The sequence below is a fragment of the Lampetra fluviatilis genome, chromosome 2 (assembly GCF_964198595.1).
Source record: "Lampetra fluviatilis chromosome 2, kcLamFluv1.1, whole genome shotgun sequence".
Lineage (NCBI taxonomy): Eukaryota > Metazoa > Chordata > Hyperoartia > Petromyzontiformes > Petromyzontidae > Lampetra > Lampetra fluviatilis.
This window is the reverse complement of record NC_136276.1, coordinates 17,774,479-17,791,212: the sequence shown is the minus strand read 5'-3', so window position 1 is coordinate 17,791,212 and position 16,734 is coordinate 17,774,479. Positions and strand designations below refer to the sequence as shown.

The following is a 16,734-nucleotide window of genomic DNA, read 5'->3' as shown; positions in this document are numbered from 1 at the left end:
GCCGATTGCTTCCGCTGCGGCCGTAGGGGCCATTACGCCAGGGATTGCTGGGCCCGCTTCCCGGGTCCGCCGCAGCAGGAGGCCACAACACCGGACAAGCCGACCAAGGAACCTCCGAAACAGGCATGTCGGCACGCACCAGACACCCGGCAAGGCTTTACACATCACCCACCACCTGTGTTGCGCGATCCTATTGTTGTTGTTAAAGAAAGGCCATCGACGGGGCCTTGTCGTTCAGTTACGCAGTGGCGCAAATTGGCACGGAGAGTTGTCGCGGCCGCTACGGGTTCGTCCACTGTACCGGGGTCTATACAAGGTGTGGACGTGCGCATTTTGGTCGACTCGGGAGCGTCTGCGACTATTATATCGGATGTCATTTTCCATCTGTTGGGCATTCCGCCGGGGGCTGTGCGTCCGGTTTATGGGTCGTGCGTCGCTGCGAACGGGGGTAGTATGGGTATCGTGGGCCAGGTGGATGCTAAGATATCTATTGGGGATGTGTCGGCTTCGGGCGTTGTGTTAATATCGAGATCTTTGGCGGTTCCTTGCTTACTAGGCACGGATTTTTTGGCTAAGATGCCCATTTTGATTAAAATCAATGAAAATTGTATTGAATTGCCGGGGGGCCGTCGAATCTCGTTTCTGCCTTCGCCCTGGGGGCGACCTGCTTCGGCCGTACAGGTGCAGGCGCTGTCCGTCGCATCTGTGGACATCCCACCTGGTTCACAGATGCTTATACCCTTGCGGTATCGGAAGCCCCTGCCCAATCGGCTAGGAGCAGTAGGGGTCTTGTTGTCGCCATCCGCCACGATAACAACAGGGTTGGCGTTAGTTGGCGCACAGACCATCGTCCGGCCGGATCAATTACCGTTTTTACAGGTGCTTAATGCGGGGGTGGAAAACATCCGTGTTCCGGCCGGTACGGTTGTGGCACATGCCACTACGGCGTTTGCGACACGCGATTGTCCGCATCGCCGAGGAGTGGTCGCTGGTGTTTCCGAGCCAAGGGGTTCGGATAATCGTTGGATCGCTACCTTATGTGACGAAAATTCTTCCCTGTCCGTGGGGCAACGTGATGCGCTGCGTAAATTGTTGCTGACGTATTCGGATGTGTTCAGCTCCGATGATTTGGATTTGGGACGCACATCGTTGCTTTCCCATCACATTGAGACGGGCGACGCTGCCCCTATTCGATTAAATTCGCATCGGATGAGTCCAGCGGAGCGAGAACACGTTCGGGGGGCGGTGGAAGACATGTTGGCTGCGGACATTATATCGCCATCTAACAGCCCATGGGGCGCTCCTGTGGTCTTGGTTAAGAAAAAGGATGGCAACTTGCGATTTTGTGTTGATTTCCGGAAATTGAATAAGATATCGGTGGCAGATGCGTATCCCCTGCCGCGTATGGACGACTCCCTTGACGCATTGTCGGGGGCTAAGTTCTTTTCCACACTGGACCTCTCTTCGGGATTTTGGCAGCTTCCCCTTGACGAGTCCTCACGGGAGAAAACCGCATTCCGTACGCCGCAGGGGTTATTTCAATTCAACTGCCTCCCGATGGGATTGAATGCGGCCCCTGCTACATTTCAAAGATTGATGGAGCTCGTTTTGACGGGGTTGCAGTGGGAGACGTGCCTTATATATTTGGACGATATTATTGTGTTCAGCCGCACATTTGAGGAACATTTAACGCGGCTGGAGACAGTGTTCACGAGGATGCGCTCTGCCAATTTGAAATTCAAACCAAAGAAATGCCACCTACTGCAACGGTCCGTCCGTTATTTGGGGCACATTGTGAGTGCAGAGGGGGTGTCCACGGATCCGGAAAAGACGGCGTGTGTCCGGGATTGGCCGACTCCGGCCTCCGTGGGGGATGTTCGGCGGTTTTTGGGATTTGCCTCGTATTACCGAAGATTTGTGCCGGGGTTTGCGACGATTGCGAGGCCCTTGCATCTCCTTACGGGTAAAGGACGGAAATTTGGTTGGGGAGAGCCGGAAGAGGCGGCCTTTCGGAGTCTGCGTGATCTATTGGCTGCGGCCCCGACATTGGATTATCCCGATTTTGATCGCCCTTTCATTCTTGATACGGACGCGAGTGACACAGGTATTGGGGCGGTATTATCACAGTCTAGAGGGGGCGTAGAGCGCGTCGTGGCGTATGGTAGCCGAGTCTTGTCGCCTGCGGAAACACGCTACTGTGTCACTCGTAGAGAACTTTTGGCGGTTGTTTTTTTCCTACGGCAATTTCGACCGTACCTTTACGGTCGTTCTTTTATTGTGCGTACGGATCATGCGGCCTTGCAATATGCACTTAAAATGGACCAGCCATCGGGACAGTGGGCACGTTGGTTGGACACGCTGCAGGAATTTTCCTTCCAAATTCAACATCGGAAGGGAGTGCGCCATGCGAACGCTGACGCACTTTCCAGATTACCAGGGCGCGCCCCTTGTAAATGTACGTCGGGGACGCATAGGTGTTCGCCGATTTTAAACCCCCCTCAGCCGCTTACGTTGGCCGTCGAGAAGTCGGATACTCCGATGGAACCCGGACCGACTGACGGGGTTTTAAATCTGCCGCGGTCTGTCTGGATTCGGGAACAGATGATGGACGAGTCGTTGTTGTCCATGCGGAAGCGGTCTATGAGGGACAATGGGAGTCCGAGTTCGGCTGTGGGGCCGCGAACCGCTCTCCGAGATGGTCTGCTTATGTGGCGAGAAAGGTTCCAGGAAAGCTGGCGTGTGGTGGTACCAACGTCCTTGCGATTTGAGTTGATTAGAACTCTCCATTGTGACACACTATTGCATTTAGGGGTGCAGAAGACTTTGTTGACGTTACAACGTCATTATTTTTGGCACGGCATGGCGACAGATGTCGTAGGGCACGTGCGCGCGTGCCCTGAGTGCGCCCGACGTAAGCCGCCTAAACATCCTTACGTGCCGCCTCTCCAGTCGATTCAGGTGTCTCGAGTCAATGAATTGGTGGCACTGGACATATTGGGACCCTTCCCACCATCGGCGAGGGGAAATAAATATTTGCTGGTAGGGGTTGAGTATCTCTCCCGGTGGCCGATGGCCTGGCCGTTGCCCGATCAGTCGGCCGCAGCCATCACCGACGCCTTTTTGTTTGGGTACATTATGGATAAGGGGGCGCCTGAGAGACTCCTCACGGACCAGGGCCGAAATTTCTCTTCTAAATTATTGGCGGAAGTGTGCACGGGCCTTGGGACTAAGAAAATACGGACATCCCCATACCATCCGCAGATGGATGGTATGGTCGAGCGGCTGAACAGGACATTGTCTGCCATGCTTTGCCATACTGTGAGTGAACAGCAATCAGATTGGGATCTGCACATCCCCGGAGTGCTTTCGGCGTACAGGATGACGCCTCATGCGGCTACAGGGTATTCGCCGTTTTACCTTATGTATGGTCGGGAAAACGTGCCTCCGGTGGATGTGCAATTGGGTACTGGGGTGAAGGGACCTCGTAAACCACTCCCTGAATACATTCAGGACACGGTTCGCCGGGTCACGGAGGCGCGGGAAAATGCCCGCGTGGCTACGGCCAAAGCCCAGGCCCGGAACGAGCGGTATGCTCGGCGGTCCGAGGGGGAGTGCCCCTAGAAGGTTGGTGACCTGGCCTGGCTCCATTGCCCGCAGGTGCGGCCGGGGACCTCTCCTAAATTGCACAAACCTTGGCATGGTCCTGTGCGCCTCATTGAGGTTCCCAATCCACAGTCGGCGCGCGTTCAGATTGGTTCTCGCCGTTGGTTTGTTCATACGTCGCGGTTGAAACCATATGTTGCTCCCCTACGTGATGCGTCATCTCCCAATGTTGCCTTGCCGGGGTCTGTTGCTGCCGACTCTCCCCTGCCTGCGTCCACTGATCTTGCTCGAGCGCCTGTCGTACCTGTTCCAGACAGGTCGGCCGTGACACCGAGGGGGAGGAGTGGGCCTGTTCGGAGGGCGCCTGCCAGGGCTGCGGGACCTTCGAGCCCTGCAGCCCTTCCGACCCCGCTGCAGGCACATTCGAAGGACACGACCAAGACTGATTCGTCAGGGACACGAGACGTCGGTGGACTTCCAATCGCAGCAGGGGATTTACCCCCTGTCATTCCTCGTGTTCCATCGCGTCCCCGTTCTACAAGTGGGCCGCCGACCGTCCGGGACGGGCCGGCGACCCGCACTCGTTCCAAATCACTTACGTTTCGTTGATTGTATGTTGTTATTGTTCTTGTTCTTGCCGTCGTATTTATCGCATGCTTTCGTACGTTCGTCGATGTTACTTGTGTTGTTGTTCTTGTTGTTATATTGCATGCTTAGTGTCCTTTGAGGGGGAAGGTCGGTTCACCGCATTACGCTTTGGTATTGTTCAGCCGAGGTCGGCTGGGTTTTTTCTATGGGGGAGGGTGGTGTAATGCGGGCGAAAGCGACCTTCCGGATGTGACGTCACGAGGAGGCGGAGCCAGGTGACGTGGGTGAAAGGTTGGGGTCCTTAAGCGGGTAAACCGGAAAGAGAAGTCAGTCGGGGTGTGAATGGAAAGGTGTGGGGCCACGCGGGCGTACGAGCCGAGGGGGCACCGTCGGAGCGGGAGCCAACCCCGGAAACAGTAGGGAGCTACTGGGAGGTGTAAAGCTGCAGATAGAAATAGGCAGTAAGGCTGTGTGTGAGAGGCAGCGGTGTGGCTGCCAAGAGTCGCAGGAGCGACGAGGAGGCGAGACAGCACGAGGCTGTCAGAGCTGCGGAGTAAGCAAGAGCGAGAAGAGCAGCAGCGATTACAGCCAAGGGGGCTGAGAGTGAGTAACAGCAGCGGAGCTGCTGTGGGGGCTACAGGAGCGACAGAGGCCAACAGAGGGGCTGCTGGTGGAGAAGAGAGAGACATCGGAGCCAGCACGGTGGGGACTAAGCAAAGAGGAGACAGCCGTGTGGGTAATACAGTACGGACCAAATAAAGGACACTGAGCCAGAGATCGTGGTCGAATCCTTTATTACATCTGTATGTTTCTCTATCTCCTTGCGTTTATTTTCACCTCAGTGTGTGCTTGTGCGAACATGCACACATATTTGATTATGAAACAATTCTTGAATAAGTTAAAACTGAAGACCAAAATTCCGTCTAACGATATTCAAACCCGAGTGGAAACATTTATTTCTGTTCGATTCCCCGATACACAAGCTGCTACATAGCCAACAGCGTGTTAATTAATGTGTGAGAGTGCGTGTTATCAGCAAGCGAGGCTGCATTGGCTGCGTCATGTAGCCTGCATGCCTAGCCACAGCATGCCCAAGCAGCTTCTGTTCAGCCGCATAGATGGGGCTAAACGGGGGAGTGGCACGGGCTAGAGAAGAGATGGACTGATGTGTTACAGAAGGATGTGGAGCTGATTGGACTGGTACAAGCAGTGTCAAGATCAGCCTCTGTGGAGGAGGTTCATGAAGGGAACTACTGTGCAGTTGGAAGCAGTCGCCATTTAACAATAATGAAGGGCAGAGAAGTGACACTCACAACAACGAGCAGAGCGCCGGGTGGCTAAAACGCAAAAAGTTGGCATAGTGGGGAGCACAGTTGGTACATTTGTCAGTCATCTCAGTCAGTCAACTCAAGGCACTTGGGTCTGTTCCATGACCTCCTGCCAGCAGGCCTTCGACACTTCATGTGGCCTCAAAATGTACCTAGCATCAGGGGCGGTTTCTTCATTAGGGCGATTGGGCGACGCACCACCAATCTCAGCCATTACTGTGCCTCTGGATATAGTCCAATCAGCGTCATGTCACGTTCTGTGGAGTACCGCCTCTTTTTGGGCGATTTCACTCTGGCTGAGAATCGCCCCGTGTGGTCCCATAGACTTACATTCAAAGATGTTTTTTTTCGAAAGGCGGGCGCTGCAATGCGTTCTCTATGGCTTCCGGGAGGGCTCGCACTAACGTGCTTACGTCATCATACGTAAGCACGTTTCAGTCAACAATGTTATTTGTCGCCACCTAGTGGAATCTTTAATAAAATAAACTAAGTGGATTGTAATAATAGTGAGATAGAAACAAACAAGATGTATTGTAAGAGTCACTTTATTTTTTATTAATATTAAAGAAGTGAAGTTGCCTTTACATGCTTAAGCTGTTAATTTATCCATTGCATGGGTGGACCTTATCCTTATCAATCATCCAGACATTTGCCCCCCCTGAGAGATTTTGCAGGAGCCGCCACTGCCTAGCATGGTACAAGCGCCGTGGTGACGTCACTGCCACTAAGTGGTGAACGGCCATTGTTGTTATCCAATGTGCACATAAGGTTCAGGTTATTGTCGTGTTGCCTAAATCCGTCTCCCTGGTTCGTGAATCTGCCAACGCCTGCAGGCATTGTCCATGTTCATAAACGAGTATAAGGCAAGCGCGCTGGCTGCTGCCAACCCTGAGAGTGCGCGCGGCTAGCCACTAACAAGGAAAGACATTTGCTGTCACTGTTGGTGGTGGCCACAACTTGTGCGTGCCGCGCTCGATCCGGACAAGGACCCACCTTCTCGTCATCGGCATTGAAGCGGTGAACGCCCACCGCCGGTGGCGTAATCTCCATCGTGTCGAAATAAAACCCTGCAAGGTACATGAGCACAGCATGCGTTATGGTTCAGCTTACTGGACCTGTATGTACGTTGGTCTTCTTTCGCACCATACGTAGCCAACCGTGTTCATAGGAGGTGCGGGGAAGGACAACAAATGAAACACAAAAAGCAGTCCTCAAGAAATGAGTCTTCATTTGAGATCTAGAAGTGCATAACTACAGTGGCTTCCTGATATTGGAAGAGCGTTCCAGACGGCCGCAGAAGCACACCTGAACGCGTGCGATGCAGTGACCGTCTTTGATCTGAGTTGGGCACCCTCACCATGTAACTGCACCTACTATTAACAATCATTGTTACGTCGTCAATGTTACAAACACGACACCCATCATTTCTACTATATTTAAGACTGTCGCACTCTAATCGACAACTCTGCATTTCATGAAGGCCAGCTCAACTAATGGTCAAGTTTTCCTTTCTCTTCAGTGACATTCTCATATATTTGTTTTACCCACCATGTTAAGTCGTTGTGCATTTTCACACACGCATACATTTTTCACTCCAATATTTGTAACCCGAGTGTGAACACAGGACATGATCACTGAATTTAACACGTGCAATTCAATTTGACTCCACGGACTATATTCCCCAGATATATGCATAAATTGACCATTTCTTGAACACGGATCAAATCCTCACATAATTTCACGCACTTTCTCAAACCCATAACTAATTCCAAAATATAATTCACATTATTATTTTGTAAATAATCATAATCAATGCCATCATATAACTACAGGATTTGGCAACTCATTTGATTGCCGAAATCCCTACAAGCATATAGAATTTGGCATCCCCATAAGCACGTGGAAATATGGGATACAGCTTTTGTTTGGAGAAAAAATGATCCTTGCATACTGGAACCGTCATCATCTAAGACCGCTTAAAAGTAACCAAACAAACACAGCCATTGAATCGGTGTTGTTTAGATTCAGTCCTATATATTTAGAAACTAGAATACAGAAATGGAGGCAGATACAAGTGAAATGCTTACTTTTTTATTTATGTGTTCCAAGATTCATGTTCATGTATACTGCAGAAGTCTTGTAATTAAATAGTGAAACTTCGATTCGGAAATTGAACAAAGAAAGAACACCCTCTGAAGTCACTTCAATAGGCTTCTATCAGCCAACACTCATGCCTTATGTATGCCGTAATTTCTAACCAGCATGAGACCATTGACTCTCTTGAGGAACTGATTTCATCATGTGTGGCTTAAACTCAAGAGTTTCGCTTTCCGCACCCTTTGAAGACTCGAGCAAGGGAGGAGGCTGGGGAAGATAAAGTGGGAGGGCTCCAGCTAATGGAGTGTCAGGGCTCCAGTGTACTGCCTGGGTCAGCACAGGGCTGTTTCTGGGCCTAAAGAGCTCGATTCTCAAATGGCCGTGAAAATTAGGTATTACACACGAGAGACTGGGAAATATAATCGCATATTCTCGGACTATGTGCACTCCTAAAGAAGTTGAGCATTTTCGGGGTGTAGATTAAAATGGGTAAAAAAGCCCCATTCTTCACTGCATTCCTGCTACTCATAGGGCATAGATTAAATAAAATAATATAAGACTGAGAAAATAAATAAATTATATTAACAAAAACAGTGACAAATATGACACGTGCGTAAAGTTCCAACATAGACGGTGCGTGCAGCTTGGAGGCAAGCGTGGGAGCAGATATCACAATACGCAGAACGGAACCTTTGTTCTTATTAAAAAAAAATAAGTCAAGCATGAGTGGCCTGGCACCTCGCCTGCTAAAGCCAAAAAGGAAACAAGTCAACATTCAGACGCCAACGATTCAATGCTATTGGCTAACTTCTGCTGATAAAAAAGTAAAAGCACTGGAAAAGGCAAGAGGGACACTTTGTTTGGAGTCTGAACGATTTCACCGTTTTTCTATCACTGTTGAAAAAGTCTGGACACAAAAGCGTGAGCGCAACACGGAATGGTCACGTCTATGATTGTGGCTTAATTTACCCCTGTACACTCCAAGGCAGGGATGGTAGTGAAAAAGATAACGCGGTGTTGGGAGCAAGCAATCGACACAAAATGAAAAGATTTCGAAAAAATGTAATTGGAATCATCGGCGTCACCATAAGTAACATTTGCGTGGGGCTGTGGTAAGGGCACCTGACTCAATCACAAGGTTCTGAGTTAAGGATTGCATCAGCCTCATATCTTCTTAGGGCTGATAAAACAAGTACCAGTTATTGGCAAGTTCACTATAGTTTTCCAATAGATATAAATTGAGAGTTCCCCATTGTTGGCTTACACATGCATATTAATGCCACCACACTGATCATTGGGGCGCATGGGCCTACAGGAAAATGGAGTACTGTAAGTACTCAGCGCTTTCGCTCTCTAAATTACGGTTTGAATGAGGGGGGAGGGGTATGACTACACTCACAAAATTAATATCTTACTAGGAATTTTATATAACAGAAGTTATATACATAACTGTGAATGAGCGCACGTCTGACCGAGACCGATTACTAAGCGAGACTGACTGAGCAAGCGGCCACACGTGGGTCGCTGTTGTTTGTACAAACAGGAAATTTGGCGCTTACAAAAAAATGGCGCAGAAGGGGAAATCGGCCGCGGCCGTGTTTGATCGCCACCCGAGTTTGTGTTCGTGACCAGATTACACATTTTTGTGAATTTTTTGGTCGAAATCCGATTTGGTCGTAGTCAGAAGCGTTCGTGACCAGAGGTTCTACTGTAATGTGTAATTTCATGTTTGTGCAGGGAGATAGACTTTTTTCTGTTTATTATGATATTTAAATGTTGGCTGCTGCTTCCCTCTCAGCCCAAACCGAAGATTGTATCGCTTCTATGTTAGTTTATTTAGAGTCATTGTTGAACCGTTTCAAATGGCAATCATATCAAGGCAGCCAGATCAGGTCGGCATGACATTGTTCCTGCTAAATAAAAAATTTGCTTCTAAAATTTTGCATGCAGCCACACATAAAAAAGCAGTACGATCTATAATTAACGCTCATGAAAGCACACGACGTCCCCACACCCACAGATAATAATGAGCGCACGACATTGCTATCTAACTTTGCCTGTAAATTTCGATTTAAAGCTTTCGTGACTGCAGGGATTCATCTTCTTGGTTCTTTCGGTAAAGTCACGTAGAAGGGAAGTAATAAAATAATAAAAATAAAACAATAAAATAATTCTCACGACGTTTCGGCGACAATGCAAGCAGCCGTCCTCAGGTGGAGAACAGGTCTATCGAGGAGACAGAGTCTGAATGAAACACCACCACGCTTGGAGCATATATTTAAGCTGGGTTGGAAGGGGGGAAGGGCGCCTTGACAAAATAATTTGCATATCAAGAGGAATTTAGCATATTTATGGGAAAAGCAGGTATGTGATTAGTACTACTTGTGAAATGCGTAGGAGGTGGGCGTGGGGTTTTCAAAGTCATATTATGCCCGTGCATTATGCAGGATTAGCAGCATCAAAGGGAGGGGATAGGGGTAGCATTAATAAAGGGAAGGAATGTTAATAGTATGTAGCTGCAGTAACTAAACAACCACGTAAAAACACTAAAGTATAAACTACATAGTATAATCAGTATACTAAATATACTCTCCAATAAGCTAAGCTACTAACAGTAAGTAATACATTACAATTCTATGTTGCCTGTGTTTACAACCTGCCATGTGGGCTCATGGATTCATGAGGTGGTGGTGAATGGTCGTTGTTAATGTTGGGATCTTGTGCAGCTTCTTGTATGTTGCCTCAGCCTGCCCCTCGATACATGCCCCCACCCCATCTTGTTTATACAATTCATTAAAAGTGGTCCTCAACTTTGTTGTTAGGGTGGCTCCTCAATCAACACCACTCGCTCGTGCGCCCCCTCCTTCCACACCGCTCGATAACTGCAGTGTTAATACGGCATCTGTTTAATGATTGCGTTTGAGTGTGTTTTGTCGTCGCAATGTGGCGCTGATGTTCCCCCGTACACATTTTAGATTTATCCTGCACAGTGTCTATGCTACAGCCTGTGACCTCAGGGTCGATGGACTCCGTCTGAACAACCGCCAGTTGCTGTCCGTGGTGCTGACGTTAAGAAAAAACCGCCACTTTTAAAAAAAATTATTGCTGTGGTTTTCACACCTGATGACGATTGCTTGTGTTGCAATCGAAACGTCGTAAGAATGTAATTGTTTAATTTTTTATTATTTTATTATTTCCCTTCTACGTGACTTTACCGAAAGAACCAAGAATATGAATCCCTGCAGTCACGAAAGCTTTAAATCGAAACCTAACATTGAATTTACTAAGAAGAAACATACATTCTTACAGCCCATCAGAAAATCTCTGCAGCCTTCCACATTCAGTAACCCGAACCTTTCAATCTCTGCTCCACGGTGATGGAAGTGATTAAGATTAAACAGCACAATAGAGATTGTTGTATCTTTGGTTAAATTGTGATTTTGTATTTGTAAAAATGTAGTTAATCTTACTCAGTGTTAATTAAATGTGTAACATAAATGTGAAAACACGAGTCAGTCCCAGCAGAGCATAGTGCATGACTGAGGCACAGTCACATAATTCCATACAACAGATCAGTAAATATTGATTTAAAGCTTTCGTGACTGCAGAAATTCATATTCTTTGGGTCTTTCGGTAAAGTCACGTAGATAGGTTCAAAGAAGCGATCGCAACGTCGTAGTTTTTTATTATAATTTTCTGTGAACCTATCTACGTGACTTTAAAGAAAGACCAAGAGAATAACAGATAAGTACATAGCATTTGAATTACGAGTGCACAAATGCACATCAAATGTATTGCGTACAACAATTGGGAGGATCGCATCTTTACAATTCCTTGTGATGAATAGAGCTTTGCAGTAGACTTATACGGTCGGAATAAGCCACAGCTTAATTAGTACATGAACAGCATTGAGATGGAAGCTTACTTTAAAAAAAAATGCATGTTATATTTATTTACTTCCGTATGCCTCTCTGGGTTGCCCCCAATTATGGCTTACTCGGGTTTGGCTTTGAGCTGTTGATGACAGAGCGAGGGCGCGGCCGCAATGATCATTCCGTTAATTATTACGCTCTCTGCTCTGTGCCACCCCTGCACCCGTTCGTCTGACAAGACATTATATTCTTCAAGAGAGCTACAAAAGTTACGAACCAGAAAGCTTCACGTTTCCGAGTTTGCATTCCCGCTTTTATTGAAAATAAGATTACCCTTCTGGGTTTCGTTTGCTTCTCAGCAAAGTTGTCACAGTTGCCCATCAGATAGGCAACTGTGACAACCGACTACATATGAGACAGTTCAAATTGTTACGTATAAAAAAATACTCGCGAACGCATTTAATTTGAAGCTTAATAATAAAAAATTTCATTTGACACTTCTATTATTAGGCACAACTTAGATTCATAGTATATCTTTTGCATAGTCATTAATTTGATTATTTATATAATACTCCCATGCGCTTATTCAAGCGATCAGCGTTTTTTATTTAATTGGTGAAAGCCTGCTGATTCAACCTCTCATTTGCAAGGCAGGATTGGATAACCGCAAAGAAGCACTTGCTTCATGTACATTTATTACATTTCATAGCATAAATTTTTGCCGAGGTATTAAAAAAATCATTTAGGTAGCAACACACAGTTGGCTTAACTCATATACAATGCCACATTGTGCGTCTCCAAAATATATTTGAAGAAGATGGAAAAGTGTTATTGCAATGCCCTGCAACATCGCTGATTGGCAGTGCCAATGGATTCATTGATTCTTTAAAATGTGGCTCAGTGGAGAGCAGCCTCTTGGTCACTATCCAACAGCCAGGACATCTAAATTCACTATCCTGTGTCACCACGTTCATCTTCTCTGTATTTTGTGAAAAAAACAACATTAAATATAATGATGTCTTATGCAATGTCGAGCGAATGGAGCTGTGTGGAGTAATGGTTTACTTGGCCATGTTAAACCTTATATAACTGATTATTATCTTGTTGTGAGTAACTAAGGTACGCATTTCAAATGAAAGACAAATTTCGGAGTGGATATTAACCCATTAGCGGTGGTGTGGTAGTTAGTGTACTTTACTATAACCAGCCAACCTGAGTTTGCTTCCAGACCACGGCTAATAATATATTAACTAATCTTGGCCATGTCTTTTAAGAACGCATGCTAAGATTGTACTATATGGTCAAACAACTGCCATGACCAACGCAATCAATTGACAACGGGCTGTATATTACAATTATTTACCCATGTTAAACCATGTGAAATTATTAATATTTTCCTAACATGTGTTACCTGTACATTTTGCAAAGGAGACTTGTTTCATTCATGTTTCTATTTGCATGCCATATGGCTGGGAGACGAGAGCCACTAGAATCACAATCGAAGGTCATCAGATCATATCCCTGTGGCGATCAACTCAGCCCGGTCATCCCTGGTTTGCAGAGGGAGAATGGAACGACTGACCCTGTGCAAATGGCCTCACTGGCAAAGCCCCTTGGCCACTATTCTCTACATATCCGTCTGCCCTTTACAGTGCTTGTTTAACTAAAGCATTCTGTTTTGCAATGCATTACTTATTTCTTGACCGTGACCTCACCAGTATGTATCTAACATTACTGCGTGAAGGTGACATCCACTTGCAAACAAAAAAAAACGAATCGAAAAAAGTATCATATAAAATACTTTCAAAGCAGGTGTGTACGTGCGTGCTTCTCGGAATGGAATGGGTTCCCATTTTCTTGTGTTATGTAACAATAGACTTAACACTGGTATATAGGAATGATATAACGTGACCTAAAACAACAAGCCAGTTCATTTCACACAATCTTATTTTAAAAAACTCCTGCCACTCATCAGACCACACTGCAGTTTCATGAATTAAGTTAGTAAAAGCCTGGAGTGTGTATCAATGTGTTTTTTTCTCTCTCCAAATTTGCCCAAGGGTGTCACCACAGGGATAACACACATGCATTTTACTGGTAGGAACCTCCTGGTTACACCAGCCCACAGGGGATTGTTTTGTTCGTCCATCGTGAAGGGAGGAGCTGGGTGGGGAGGGAAGGGCTGGGTGGGGAGGGGCTGGGTGGGGAGGGTGGGGCTGGGTGGGGAGGAGAGGGGCTGGGTGGGGAGGGTGGGGAGGAGCTGGGTGGGGAGGGTGGGGCTGGGTGGGGCTGCGTGGGGAGGAGCTGGTCACCCCATGGTACCCTTATAAAACTCAACGTTTAACCTACTCACGCCAGCTAGTGCCCGCCCTCACAGTCGGCCATATTTGCGGAATACACCACGCCGCCGTTAACCCTGGCCATTGACCGAGCAACCCAACGTTCCTACCAGCTCCCTCCGCAGGAATGTTTTATTTTATGTGCATTTCTGCAGTTTCTAACTCGAAAGCAAAACCGGGCAACATTAAAGTGGGGAGTTGTCGGCTATGCATGACAGGAATAAAATTGTTGTATATATGTGCGGTAAGAATTACAAAACCTAAATGTACTTGAATATTATTCAAATGGAAATACATGCTGCAACATCGCACCCCGACTGTGAACACTTGGCAGGAATCCCCTATAAAAGTCTTGAGACTAAGTGGATAAGCAATTATTATGCAGTAAAAGCTCAAGAAGCCGGATCAGGGTTATTCAAATTTGTGGTAAACTGGAAAGGCTGCTGAAAAAAAAATATTTCTAAATATACAAAAACTCCAAATAGAACACCGTTTGAATGCTACTTAAGATGAACAAGGTCTGATATGGTGTAACGTGCAATGCAAGTCTTGTGTAGGGCACCAAGGTGGTGAGATGTTAACTAGCTCGCATGGTATACAGGAGGTTGTGGATTCAATCCGGACCCTGAAGACTGTATGTTTAGAGTTTGCATGTTCTCCCCGTGGGCGAGAGGATTTTTTTCGGGGTCCTCTGGTTTTCCGTCCACATTTAGAATCAATATGCGTTTAGAGTTTTTGGCTGTTATACATTTCCACATTATAAGGTACTTCGTTAAGCTATCATTTAGGGCAAGATCGCTTCTGAAAAGAGCTATATAGCTCAGTGGGCCTTCAATGGTAAAATAAAAAATATATTCTGTGGTTCTTTCGGTAAAGTCACGTAGATAGAAAAAATAATACAAATAAATTGAATATAAATAAAAAGATTAAAAACTAAAAAACACAAATGCAGACTGTAGCCTGGTTCTAAATCGGAGTGAGTGTACCGGCAGTCTATAATGTAGACTGTAGCAATGGTTATTAAGCTGGCTGAGTGTACTGGCAGTCGACAATGCAGAATGTAGCCTGGTTCTTAACCTTGGTGAGCGTACTGGCAGTCTATAATGTAGACTGTAGCCTGGTTCTTAACCTCGGTGAGTGTACTGGCAGTCTATAATGTAGACTGTAGCCTGGTTTTTAAGCTGGTGAGCGTATTGGCAGTCTATGATGTAGACTGTAGCAACAATTTTCCATGAAAATGTTGGCTACAACCGGAGATAAAGAAGAACCCATTGGGGTGCCTTCAGTTTGTTTGTAGAATGTTCCATTCCAGGTGATGTATGTGTTGGTGAGGCAGTGTCTAACCAGGGCCGGTACATCAGCATTCAATCCTTGTTGGACCAAATTTTCAATGATTGCAATGGTATCGGGCACAGGAACTTTGCTGAACAAAGAAACTACATCGAAACTAATGAGCAAATCACCTGGGGACAGTGAGATCTTTAATTGAGGATACCAGGTGAGCTGAGTTAAGAACAGAAGAGGTGGTCTTGCCAGTGAATGGCTGTAAGGTCTCAGACAGATATCAGGCCAGTTTGTAGGTGGGTGAGTCAATGGTGGAGACGATGGGACGAAGGGGTGTACCTTCTTTATGGATTTTTGGTAAGCCATATAATCTGGGTGGTCTAGCAGCAGAAGGTTTTAAGGAAAACCGTTTGGTCTGTTCAATTAATGAAGCTGAATCAGTGATGGTACTGTTCGTTTTTGTAACGAGGCTGTTGGTGGGATCTCTTTTAATTAATGTGTAGCTGCCATCATTAAGTAGGTCCTGAATTTTGTGATTGTACACGGGTTTGTCCATGATGACCGTGGCATTGTCCTTGCCGGCTGAGAGAACGACGATATCATCCCTCTTTTTAAATTGAGATAACTCAAAATGCTCATCCTTACTGATGTTGCTGACTGGTATCTGTGCGCTTTCGAGGCTTGCAGCAATTTCAGATATTGTCACGTCTGCAGCGATGTGTCCCAAACCCTTAAGAGCTACATAGACCTGGGCAATAATGTCATGGTACTTTGCAAGCCTACTGGCTATCAACAAAGATTCGTTTATGAAGCCATCCCTTTATAAAGACACAGACACAATTTCAACCGAGTGGATGGTTATAAACTTGGCAATCATTGGAAAGATGTCATCAACCACTTTGGGTCATGACTTGATTTGTGTTTTCTTTGTCAACTCCACCGTCAGCAGTGTGGGTGTGTGGAGCAAGGTGCAATGATTTCCTGGAGGCCCTTTTGGTGGAGACCCACTAACTGCTTAGTTGTTTCCTACATTTACATCAGCTGCCCCGCCCATGCTGCTGACACACTTGGGCTATGCCAATATCTAAACCTTTATAAACAGTTTGCCTTTAGAGGCTAACCCCCCCTTTTCCTGCTGATGACCGCTTGTGTTGCGATCGAAACGTCATGGTTTTTGTTTTTATTTGATTATCATTATTTTATTTTATTCAGGTTAGAACCAGCCTACAGTCTACAGTATAGACTGCCAGTACGATCACTCAGTTCAATAACCATTGCTACAGTCTATATTATAGACTGCCAGTACACTCACTCCGATTTAGAACAAGGCTACAGTCTACATTAGTGTTTTGTTTGTTTTTCTTATTTTTATTTTATTCACTTTATTTTTATTATTATAATTTTTCTATCTACGTGACTTCACCGAAAGAACCAAAGAAATGAATTCCTGCAGTTACGAAAGTATTAAGTTAAAATAAAATAAAAAAAAGAGTTTAGTTTCGTGTAGTCATTTTAGATATTCTTATAAAGACTAGGAAGTGGAAGGCACATTCATTGGCTATTTCCTCAGTATGGTAAATATGTGAACGCACATTGATTGGAGGTCAATTGAACCCATCATTC

The 16,734-nt window shown here is 46.1% G+C and overlaps 1 protein-coding gene across 3 annotated transcripts in view; it reads right to left on the bottom strand.

Moving 5' to 3' along the window:
• Positions 1 to 16,734, bottom strand: part of XYLB (xylulokinase) — a 168,111-nt gene that overhangs the window by 79,930 nt on the left and 71,447 nt on the right. For all 3 annotated transcript variants that reach the window (XM_078871467.1, XM_078871457.1, XM_078871474.1), the window contains exon 14: positions 6,513 to 6,586. In XM_078871467.1, coding sequence (XP_078727593.1) covers positions 6,513 to 6,586 — 74 coding nt within the window. The remainder of the gene's footprint in view (positions 1 to 6,512; positions 6,587 to 16,734) is intronic.